We start from the raw sequence: 13,137 nt of genomic DNA on the forward strand, positions 1-13,137 counted from the left end.
CACATACACAAAGACGAGTCACACAAACAGTGTTAATACACCATCTCCATTAAACATGAACAAATATGATTCTGTTAATCTTAATTTTTTACTGAATTTAGTGGGTGGAGGAGGACTTATTCTAGTTACGTGACGTTGAAAGTTTGACATGTTGTTATTGTCACAGAGCTTTAAACTCGAACAAGCTGATATTGACACCAAACTTGTGCTGCATTAGGAAAGCACTGTGACAGGACACTTAGAATAAACATGGAGCTCAAACAAACTGGTTAAATAAAGACATGAACTGCATACGACATACATCAGCAAAGTTGCGAAGTGCTTTTTTTATTTTGATTTTGAATCTGCATTGAAAAGACAAACACAATGTCACATCACAAGCAACAAACATTCAACAAACAGCAGAAGACACAGCGACACAAAATGACATCTACTGAGCCTTGCATGTTTCAGGGATGTTCATGTTGAGGTTGACCAGGTTGGTTTTCTCAGATGTTCTTTGCTCAATGGACCTGACGATAGCTTTAGTTGTGTTTACCATAGACTCGTGGTAAACTACACAGCTGTACACCATGTCCTTCTTTTGCCACTGCTCATGGCTGATCAATAACTGGCCATAAACAGAATAGGATCCATGGTTTGGTATAGGGTTTGTGGTGTGGGTCTCATAGTTTGAGTCTGCTTCCTCGTCATCAACAAGCCAAGACACAAAAACGTCCTTAGGGTAGAAGTCTTTCACATAGCAAGTCAGGGTCACCGTTTCTTTTCTAGTATGTTCTACTGGAGGCAGCATAAACACTGAAGGACGCTGAGGCTCTCCTCCTGAAAGCATGAGAGAACAATTAGGCCTCCTGCCACAGATAAAAGTATCTACAGCACTCAAGACAATATCGGCTACAAAATACACTCACAACATGTTTGATGATGTGACAAGAGGAATTACACACAGGCTTTTCTTACCAATATTCCTCTCATAGGTTTTCTTAAATGGCTCGATCCATTCTGAATGTTCGACGATGCAGACCCGCTTTATCGCCTGGCTCCATTCCTCATATGAGATGTCAAGCGAAACGCTGAATGTGCTCGTTTTTCCTGGAACAGGCGTCTTTGGGGAACCAAGCATTTCGTTTCCATGTTCGTCCTCCCAGAAAATCCTCCCGACCCTTTTCTTGTTTTCCTTGACTTCACATACAATCTTTCCTTTTCTGTTTAAAAACATGTCCTCCAGTGTGGGGCCAGTGATCGTTATGTCCACCTCTGGTACAACATAGTGGGGACATGCTGAGGAAGGAATTAATAGACAATTATTGGACAGAAATGAGCAAATATTAATAAAAAAAAAAAAAAAAACATCAGTTGAAATTCAATTTACAAACTTTTTTAAAGAAAAAGCAGCAAACTACTCACGATCTGTTGTGTAGGTCACAGATGAATTCACGGAGTCCTCTTTACACTCAAACAGACATGTGAAAGTAATGCCGTCCTGTGTCCACTCAGCGGACGGTACCTCGAGAAAACTTGCAGCACTGAACATTGTTCCATTCTTGTGAGGAGGTGTTGTGACCTCGTACAATTTGTTGGTGATTTCCTCATTATTTTTCAGCCATTTAATCTCATGACCTTCTGGTGCAAAATTTTTGGCAAAGCAGGAGAAGGAAGCCTTTTGCTCATCAGAGGTGACCGACACCGTAAGAGTTGGGGGATTACAGCCAGCTGAAAAACAAACATATACACAAATATATATATATATGCGGAAGCAGGGAATAATATATATAAATATATATGCAGAAGCAGAGGTGAACACTGCGCTACAGTGTAATCTACTTTCACTACAGACATACAATAAAAACTGAATTCATGACTTTTCTGTACTACTGTATGTTTATAACCTGCACACACACATGCATGTAATGATTGGGGTCCTCAACTTAACACTAAATGTGGCTTATTGCTAAAGTGTGCGGAAAGAGTCAAAAGGACATTAAGAGTGGAAAAATACATAATTGACCAGCAGAGCTTTAATGCTCACTTCTGCATATACATTGATTGGGCAAGCGAACGAATGATTCTGTTGCATGAATGTTAATGATCAACACACATTTTTCATCTATCTGCATGACTGGGATTATGCAGATGGATGAAAAGAAGCAGAACACATCGCAATAATATGTTCTTGGTCAGGTGCAGAGGACAGAGAGTATATTAGTAAAGACTAAAATAGACTGAGTCAGCAGCTGAATATGAACAAGAGAGCTTCAGTGTTCTTCTTCCACTGCACTGTTCAGTTTGCCCACCAGGCCAACCAATTATTAAATAAAACACATGTCAAGATATGTCATGCTATTTGATTTGGTCACACTTGTATTTTTTGTTATGCTCTCCTCTGTGTTTATGTTCATTTTAACTGACAGATTGGAGTATAACCGTTTCTAAAATGAAACCAATTGCTGCGATCTTTAACATTTAGTTCACACATTTCAACAGGAGCTTGTGATAAATTTTCAAAGGTGTGATAAGGTCTGTCTCTAATAACATTTCTCAGGAAAACCCTCAAAACCAAGCAATAAAGATTAATTTTTTTTCAGATACATAACACCAATAACACTTACTTATGACTCTATTATTATTATTATTATTATTATTATTATTATTATTATTATTATTATTATTATTATTAGTATATACTGAACTCTGATACTGAACAATCCAAACCAACTACTACAATGCGTTAATATATGACTTACGGTATGGTCCTGGTTCTGTGGTCCCTATAACAACTTCTTTATTTCCCGCTGTATGAGAGACGGCACAATGGAAACGGGGGTCGTCGGTCCAGTCCTGTTTCCTCACTTGGATTTGACTGACACTTGTATAAGAGTCGCCTTTCAGAACTGGAGGATACTGAATGGAGTCTGTCCAGGTCACGCCATTTTTGGTCCATTTGTAGGCCAGTGAGGAGGGTGTGAAGCCGGTGGCAAGACAGCCAAAAGTGACCATCTCTCCAATCCCAGAACCACATTGTACCAGAGGAAACACAGTTGGTGCAGTTGGAGTGGCTGAGAAAGGAAAAACAAACGCGTTATATAATACCAAAATAAAAACAGAATTCAACATAACACACATTTTTCACCAAGCAAAAATTAAAATAGAGAGAAGTCATTTTAATTGATGAATAGTGTCGAGAAGCACATCAATGAAGGCATCAGTTTTTAGTATGTTGGATGTGGAAATCTCCAGTGCCGTCTTTACGCACATCTTTATATTTCCCGATCACATTATTTCACGTTTTCATTCGCGCAAAGGTTTACCTCCCTGGACAATATGACCCGCGGTAGTTTGTCATTATATACGTGAATTTGATAGTCAATAAACCAACCATTTCTTTAAATTCACAACTTTGACAATAATCATTAGCATTCCTTTAAATTTAAGGAAAGAAGCCGTGGAGGTTAGATTAGATTAGATTTTGTGTGAGGTTAAAGCGTGTTCTTACCTGATGAAACAGTGACCGTTGTACCAGTTTCCCCACCAATAGTCAAAAGCATCGTAGTAACACAGTGCTCAATCTATTTAGCTGTTCTATGAAAAGTTTCCATCTACTAATGCGAGCGCAAACAGCCGACCTCAACACTGAACTGATCCCGGTTGTAAAATCCACTTAAATTACCCAAACGACAGGAACCATAAATATCCCCCAGTGAATCTGACTGAGAATATCCCCCGTTTGACTTTTTACACTATTAAGTTTACTTTTGAAGTGACACATGACACGAGACGTTAGAGAATAATTTAAACAGGATATTTACAGTATGAAAAATACCCTGCAGTAAATTTCAAATGGTAGAAATCTTACCTGATGTCACTGTGACCATCGTGCCTTTCCCCCAGTGGTCGAAAGCCCAGTTGTCACAGTTAAGAAAGCCAATTAACCCTTCTTACAAAAACTCATCACTCTGATGTCCCATGACTTCATGTCTGACAGTTAAAATCAAACTAAAACATACACTTCATTTACAACCGAACCACACAGCCAGGAGTTTTAAACCATTCACATCGCTCTCTTTTTTGCCAGACTACAAAATACTGTTGGTCGGTGATAAGACGACAGCGTGAAAATGATGAAATCTATTTTAATAATGTGATCAGGAATTGTATTCTGCCATCAGAAATATTAAAACGACATACCTGAGGTGACGGTGACCATCGTGCCTTTTCCCCAGTAGTCAAAAGCGAAGTCACACACTGCATACAAAAACCTGTTCCCAGATATCTACACTTTCCATGACAGGTTCTTTTTTGGACAATCTACCCACTTCTGCACAATTTCCTCTCTTTTTGCAGATAAGGATTCAGAAGATGGACCCAAAAAACGATTTTCCACCCCCCCAAAGACTCAATTGAGTCGACTGGATGTGACGCATTGAACACACAGTATTCCAGCAATGAAGAAACAAAATCGCGACTGGATTTCTTAAAAGATCCTAAAACTGTTTTTAAATCAAAACGTTTACGTTCGAGAAAAAATTAGAATTTCGTCTTACCTGATGTAACGGTGACCATCGTGCCTTTTCCCCAGTAGTCAAAAACATAGTCACAGTGTCTTATGTCAACACATCCAACATACAAAAACTAGCACCTTAAAGATGCCTCTGATGCCACTCAGGTCGAAATATACCACAGAAAACAATGAAATTACCACATTTTCCACAGAAAGACGAGAAAAGCTGATTTTACCTGATGTGACGGTCACCATTGTTCCTTTGCAATAGGACTTATGTACAAAAATACCTTACATCTTTTATCGGCTAATAAATTATTGCTTTCACTCAGAAAACTGCTGTATATAACTAACTTTTGCACAGATTGTTGGTTTCTGCTGCAAATTACATCTCAATTTAAATTCTTTATAAACCAACAGAAATTTCATAATAAAATGGATAAACATGGAATATAATTCGCTCAGAATATATTCGATTATTACTCACCAGAAGTTACGGTGACTTGATGTAGTATATATTTTATTCATATCTGGACAATGATTTCAGCAGAATCTTCAGTCTTCAGACTGTTCATCTGCAGATACACCTGCTGTTTGCTGTTGTCTTTGGAGATGGTAAACCGGCCTTTCACTGACTCAGAGTAGAAGATGTAGCTGCTGTCATAAATGGCAGCAATCCACTCCAGTCCTTTTCCAGGAGCCTGTCTGACCCAGTTCATAGCGTACTGACTGAATGTGAATCCAGAGCCTGTACAGGTCAATCTGTGAGATTCTCCAGACCTTTTATCCACTGGTTCAGATTGTGTCAGAGTCTGACCATCAACACCTGTCAAGAGGAATAAAAACATCAAGTGAAATAAGCTGATGACACAAATAAAAGCTATATTAGATTCAGATCAGTGTAGATCTTCACCTGCCCAGCAGAGAGTTAAAAGCAGCAGTCCTGTCCTATAGTCCATCATGTTAAACTGTGTGTCCACTGTTCTCTGTCCTCCTCTCTGCAGTCAGATAAGTAGAGGTGGAAGACATGTGAGTTTTGCATTGACTCCTCCTCACAGTGTGGAAGTGGATTTGACTTGGATCTCAGTTACTGTTTGATGAAAGTGCAGAATGAATGTTTACTGTACATCAGTCATTCCTCCAAGAGTCCCTCTGACATGTTTCAGTATAATTTGTGTCACAGGTTGACAAACACATTATTCAAGAAGATTGTGCTTCACTGTTACAACAGTCTGCATCATTTGATGACTTTGACATGTTTATACATTTTGCAATAAGTGGCTATTACTGAACTACACTATAATAGAAAAATAATTTTCTCACAATGTGCTCATAAGTCAGACCATCTTCAGGACATCAGGAGAAAGGAAAACCCCTTTGTTCATCTTGAGGAACAATAAAGTAGGAGTTGTGATGGCAGCCAGTTAAATTTGATTTAAGCAACTTTATATTTGAAACATATTTAGTTTGAATTTTGCTTTTGAAGTAGATCAGGTCATCATCCAACGGACAATATTAAACATAACTGCAACTGAATTATCATGAAACAAAATCTTGCATTGCAATAGTCCAGGCATGAAAATTTGCTTGTTAGGTGGTCATGACCAAATGGCTTGTTGTTCAGCTCTGCTGATGGTTTGTGTTGTTGTGGCTCTCTGGCACAGTAATACGCAGCAGTGTCTTCAGGCTGCACATTCTGTCCGTTTAGAGTCACTGTGTTGCTGGAAGAGTCTAAGTCAATGCTGAACTTGTTCTCCAGTGAATCTTTGAAGTATGTGTTGCATCCAACACATCTCATTCCAATTCCCCCCATCCTTTCCCTGCAGGCTGTCTGATCCAACCTGTGTAGCGGTTGCTAACAGAATAAGAGACCTGACAGGTGATGGTCAGACGTTGACCTGGCTGCACAGTCACAGAGGCTGGCTGTGTCAACTGTTCACACTTCACACCTGTGGAGGAAAACATGTTGAATATTGAATCAGTGTCATAGCAGTGAACAGTGGGTGTGCTGTGATCAGACTGTCAGTGTCTCTGCCTCAGTGAGACTCACAGGATCCAGCAGTCAGCAGAGCTACAGAGAACATGGTTGATGTTGAAGGTGATCTGATGGAGCTTCTTTTCTTCTCCTGTAACTGACAGCCTAATATCAAGTCTTTAAAGCCACCAAAAGTATAGCAGACAAAATCTGAGAAAATTGAGATTGGAACCAGTGTCATTTACAGTCAGATCAGCAGAATATTTACTTTTCCTGTTTCTGAGGGCTGAGAGCAGAAACTTCACCCATAACATCTGCCAACATACTGAAGATTGCTGCATTTGCAAATTCTAGCAGACAGCTTAGCCAAGACTTCCACCTTTCGGTTCTCTCAGCATCCTGCAGGACTGACATGTACCTGCAGATTCTGGCAGATAACTGCAGGTGAAACCTCCACCTCCAGCCACTTCCAACAACTTGCATCTGCTGATTCTTGTGGACAACAGAAGCCGAAGCCTCTGCATTCAGCCTCTGTCAGCAACCTGCACTGCTGCCTCCACTTGTAGATTTGTATGGACAGATGCAGCAGAAGCCACCACCTTCAGTCTCTGCCACAAAGCTGCAACTGTAGCCTTGACTACCCACAACCCAATCCTCCATCCACAGCCTCTGTCAGCAACTTGCTGTTAAAGCCTCCACCTGCAGAAGTGTGGATTGTGAACTTATGACATCGTTTGACTAAATAAAACTGTCAAATCTGATGCTGTGCAGTGACTACAAGTATTTAATACAGTCAGAGGAGAGAAACTACACACAGTATGTACAGCTGTGTTGATCAAACAGCAGCACTGACGTCTCTGTGAGTATTGTTAGTGACATGTGAACAAAATTATTGATGGTCAGATCTAACTTGTTAAAAACTTTTTCTTAATTGCATGAAAAGTTGCAGGCTATTTTTATGGGCAGATATGAAAGTCTCCTTATCATGACAGATGAGAGAGACATGTGAGACTGACTGTCATTTAGTGTTTAAAAAAAAACTTCAACATTATTTTACACTCCCATACTGTGACTGACTTTAGAGGCCAAACAATGGAAACATTAATGTGGCTGAAATATGTAAATGTAGTGTATTTTTATTCATATCTGGACAACGATTTCAGCAGAATCTTCAGTCTTCAGACTGTTCATCTGCAGATACAGCTGCTGTCTGCTGTCGTCTTTGGAGATGGTAAACCGGCCTTGCACTGACTCAGAGTAGGAAGTGGTGCTGCCACTGCCACTGTCTATGTAAGCAACCCACTCCAGTCCTTTTCCAGGAGCCTGTCTGACCCAGTGCATATAGTAGCTGCTGATTGAGAATCCAGAGGCTGTACAGGTCAATCTGTGAGATTCTCCAGGCCTTTTCACCGCTGGTTCAGATTCTGTCAGAGTCTGACCATCAACACCTGTCAAGAGGAATAAAAACATCAAGTGAAATAAGCTGATGACACAAATAAAAGCTATATTAGATTAAGATCAGTGTAGATCTTCACCTGCCCAGCAGAGAGTTAAAAGCAGCAGTCCTGTCCTATAGTCCATCATGTTAAACTGTGTGTCCACTGTTCTCTGTCCTCCTCTCTGCAGTCAGATAAGTAGAGGTGGAAGACATGTGAGTTTTGCATTGACTCCTCCTCACAGTGTGGAAGTGGATTTGACTTGGATCTCAGTTACTGTTTGATGAAAGTGCAGAATGAATGCTTACTGTACATCAGTCATTCCCCCAAGAGTCCCTCTGACATGTTTCCGTGTAATTTGGACCATTTGACATTGTTTATACATTTTGCAATCAGTGGCTATTACTGAACTACAGTTTAATAGAAAAATAATTTTCTCACAATGTGCTCATAAGTCAGACCATCTTCAGGAAATCAGGAGAAAGAAAAACCCCTTTGTTGGTCTTGAGAAACAACAATGTAGGAGTTGTGATGGCATCCAGTTAAATTTGATTTAGTTAACTCTTAATTTTTAAATCTATTTAGTTTGAATTTTTCTGTTTGACATTGTTGACATGTGGTTCGAAGCTCAGTTACAAATTGAATGTGATGTCTAGATTTCTGGCTGTAGATTTTCTCTTGGTTACAAGTTTGCTTCCTTGGTGGTCATGACCAAAGATTATGACTTCTGTCTTGTCTGAGTTCAGCTGCAGAAAGTTACAAATCATCATTTCTCAATGGAAGTGAAACTGCCAACTGCCAACTGCCAACACTATCCATTTGAAAGGACAAGTACATTTGTGAATTGTCAGTGAAGCAGTGATAGGCACTGAGGGGTTTTTGTTCAGCTCTGCTGGTGGTTTGTGTTATTGTGGCTCTCTGGCACAGTAATACACAGCAGTGTCTTCAGGCTGCACATTCTGTCCGTTTAGAGTCACTGTCTTACTGGAGGAGTCTAAGCTGATACTGAACTTGTTCTTCAGTGAATCTTCGTAGAGTGTGGTGTGTCCAACAGCTGCATGTCCAATCCACTCCAGTCCTTTCCCTGCAGGCTGTCTGATCCAAGCTGTGTAGTCGCTGCTAACAGAATAAGAGACCTGACAGGTGATGGTCAGACGTTGACCTGGCTGCACAGTCACAGAGGCTGGCTGTGTCAACTGATCACACTTCACACCTGTGGAGGAAAACATGTTGAATACTGAATCAGTGTCATAGCAGTGAACAGTGGGTGTGCTGTGATCAGACTGTCAGTGTCTCTGCCTCAGTGAGACTCACAGGATCCAGCTACAGAGAACATTGTTGATGTTGAAGGTGATCTGATGGAGCTTCTCTTCTTTATAGCAGACAAGATCTGACAAAATTGAGATTGGAACCATTGTCATGTACAGTCAGACCAGCAGAATATTTACTTTTCCTGTTCCTGAGGGCTGAGAGCAGAACCTTCACCCACAACATCTGCCAACATCCTGAAGATTCCTGCATTTGCAAATTCTAGCAGACAGCTGAGACCTGAACCTCCACCTACCTCTGCATTCAGTATCCACTGCAACCGTCACCTGCAGATTCAGGAAGAAAGCTTGCCTCAGAAGTTGCAGGCTATTTTTGATGGACATTTTAATTTGCAATAGAAATGAAACTGTTGAGCAGGTCATCCAGACAGCATGATATCAAGTCTTGATAGCAGACAAATGCCTAGCAGACAAAATCTCACAAAACTTTACACTGACTTTCATTTACTATTTATCAAAGGAACTGGAACATTATTTTACACTGCAATATTGTGACTGACTTTAGAGGTCAAACAATATAAACATTAATGTGGCTGAAATATGTACATGTAGTATATCTTTTATTCATATCTGGGCAGTAATAAACAGCAGAATCTTCAGTCTTCAGACTGTTCATCTGCAGATACAGCTGCTGTCTGCTGTCGTCTCTGGAGATGGTAAACCGGCCTTTCACTGACTCAGAGTACCATATGCTGCTACCACCACCATAACTGATGTAAGCGACCCACTCCAGTCCTTTTCCAGGAGCCTGTCTGACCCATTGCATGCCATAGTCACTGAATGTGAATCCAGAGGCTGTACAGGTCAATCTGTGAGATTCTCCAGACCTTTTAACCACTGCTTCAGATTGTGTCAGAGTCACACCATCAACACCTGTCAAGAGGAATAAAAACATCAAGTGAAATAAGCTGATGACACAAATAAAAGCTATATTAGATTCAGATCAGTGTAGATCTTCACCTGCCCAGCAGAGAGTTAAAAGCAGCAGTCCTGTCCTATAGTCCATCATGTTAAACTGTGTGTCCACTGTTCTCTGTCCTCCTCTCTGCAGTCAGATAAGTAGAGGTGGAAGACATGTGAGTTTTGCATTGACTCCTCCTCACAGTGTGGAACTGGATTTGACTTGGATCTCAGTTACTGTTTGATGAAACTGCAGAATGAATGTTTACTGTACATCAGTCAATCCTCCAAGAGTCTCTCTGACATGTTTCAGTATAATTTGTGTCACAGGTTGACAAACATATTTTTCAAGAAGGTTGTGCTTCACTGTTACGACAGTCTGCATCATGTGATGACTTTGACATTTTTATACATTTTGCAATAAGTGGCTATTACTGAACTGCAGTATAATAGAAAAATTCTTTTCTCACAATGTGCTCATAAGTCGGACCATCTTCAGGACATCAGGAGAAAGAAAAACCCCTTTGTTGGTCCTGAGAAACACTAATGTAGGAGTTGTGATACCAGCCAGTTAAATTTGATTTAGGCAACTCCAAAATTTAAACCTAATAAGTTTGAATTTTTTATTTGAGATATGTGTCTGAGATTGTTGACATGTGGTTGGAAGCTCAGTTGCAAATTGAATGTGATGTCTAGATTTCTAGCTGTAGATTTTCTCTTGGTTAAAAGCTTGCTTAGTAGGTGGACATGACTAAAGATTGTGACTTCTGTCTTGTCTGAGTTCAGCTGCAGAAAGTTACAAATCATCATTTCTCAATAGAAGTGAAGCACTTCATTAAACTGTCGACATTATCTGGTTTAATAGACAAGTACATTTGTGCATTGTCAGTGTAGCAGTGATAGGTACTGAGGGGTTTTTGTTCACATCTACTTTTGGTTTGTGTTATTGTGGCTCTCTGGCACAGTAATACACAGCAGTGTCTTCAGGCTGCACATTCTGTCCGTTTAGAGTCACTGTGTTGCTGGAGGAGTCTGAGTCAATACTGAACTTGTTCTTCAGTGAATCTTTGTAGAATGTGGTGTATCCAAAAGATGCAGCTCCAATCCACTCCAGTTCTTTCCCTGCAGGCTGTCTGAACCAAGCTGTGTAGTCGTCGCTAACAGAATAAGAGACCTGACAGGTGATGGTCAGACGTTGACCTGGCTGCACAGTCACAGAGGCTGGCTGTGTCAACTGATCACACTTCACACCTGTGGAGGAAAACATGTTGAATATTGAATCAGTGTCATAGCAGTGAGCAGTGGGTGTGCTGTGATCAGACTGTCAGTGTCTCTGCCTCAGTGAGACTCACAGGATACAGCAGCAGCAGAGCTACAGAGAACATGGTTGGTATTGAACTTCCACCTATAGGTTCTCTCAGCATCCTGCAGGACTGACATGTGCCTGCAGATTCTGACAGATAACTGCAGGTGAAACCTCCACCTCCAGCCTCTTCCAACAACTTGCATCTGCTGAGTCTTGCGGACAACAGAAGCCACCATCTTCAGTCTCTGTCAGCAACTTGCTGTTAAAGCCTCCACCTGCAGAAGTGTGGATTGCATTTGTGAATGGATGAAATAGTTTGACTAAATTAAACTGTCAAATTTGATGCTGTGCAGTGACTACATGTATTTAATGAAGTCAACTACAAGTATTTAATACAGTCAGAGGAGAGAAACTACATACAGTATGTACAGCTGTGTTGAACAAACAGCAGCACTGACGTCTCTGTGATTATTGTTCGTGACATGTGAACAAAATTATTGATGGTCAAATCTAGCTTGTTAAAAACAAAAGTTGCAGGCTATTTTTATGGGCAGATATGAAAGTCTCCTTATCGTGACAGATGAGAGAGAAACGTGAGACTGACTGTCATTTAGTGTTTATCAAAGGAACTGCAACATTATTTTATACTCCCATACTGTGACTGACTTTAGAGGCCAAACAATGGAAACATTAATGTGGCTGAAATATGTACATGTAGTGTACTTTTATTCATATCTGGACAACGATTTCAGCAGAATCTTCAGTCTTCAGACTGTTCATCTGCAGATACAGCTGCTGTCTGCTGTCGTCTTTGGAGATGGTAAACCGGCCTTGCACTGACTCAGAGTAGTAGATGTCGCTACTGCCACTGTTGATGTAAGCAATCCACTCCGGTCCTTTTCCAGGAGCCTGTCTGATCCAGTGCATGCTGTAGTCACTGAATGTGAATCCAGAGGCTGTGCAGGTCAATCTGTGAGATTCTCCAGACCTTTTATCCACTGGTTCAGATTGTGTCAGAGTCTGACCATCAACACCTGTTAAGAGGAATAAAAACATCAAGTGAAATAAGCTGATGACACAAATAAAAGCTATATTAGATTCAGATCAGTGTAGATCTTCACCTGCCCAGCAGAGAGTTAAAAGCAGCAGTCCTGTCCTATAGTCCATCATGTTAAACTGTGTGTCCACTGTTCTCTGTCCTCCTCTCTGCAGTCAGATAAGTAGAGGTGGAAGACATGTGAGTTTTGCATTGACTCCTCCTCACAGTGTGGAAGTGGATTTGACTTGGATCTCAGTTACTGTTTGATGAAAGTGCAGAATGAATGTTTACTGTACATCAGTCATTCCTCCAAGAGTCCCTCTGACATGTTTCAGTATAATTTGTGTCACAGGTTGACAAACACATTGTTCAGGAAGGTTGTGCTTCACTGTTATGACTGTTTGTTATAAATCATCATTTCTCAATAGAAGTGAAACTGCCAACATTATCTGGTTTATAAGGCAAATACATTTGTGCATTGTCAGTGTAGCAGTGATAGGTACTGAGGGGTTTTTGTTCACATCTACTTTTGGTTTGTGTTATTGTGGCTCTCTGGCACAGTAATACACAGCAGTGTCTTCAGGCTGCACATTCTGTCCGTTTAGAGTCACTGTCTTACTGGAAGAGTCTAAGCTGATACTGAACTTGTTCTTCA

General features: G+C 40.5%; 1 gene segment (V, D, J or C); it reads right to left on the reverse strand.

Annotated features, from left to right (window-relative positions):
• Positions 1-298: 298 nt before the first annotated feature.
• On the reverse strand, positions 299-11,522 carry LOC143333478 (Ig mu chain C region membrane-bound form-like). The segment is given in 7 exon segments: positions 299-822; positions 961-1,281; positions 1,408-1,713; positions 2,745-3,056; positions 4,542-4,595; positions 8,826-9,114; positions 11,475-11,522. Coding segments are annotated over 7 exon segments (1,722 nt in total).
• Positions 11,523-13,137: the final 1,615 nt, after the last annotated feature.

Source organism: Chaetodon auriga, chromosome 16 (assembly GCF_051107435.1).
Source record: "Chaetodon auriga isolate fChaAug3 chromosome 16, fChaAug3.hap1, whole genome shotgun sequence".
NCBI lineage: Eukaryota > Metazoa > Chordata > Actinopteri > Chaetodontiformes > Chaetodontidae > Chaetodon > Chaetodon auriga.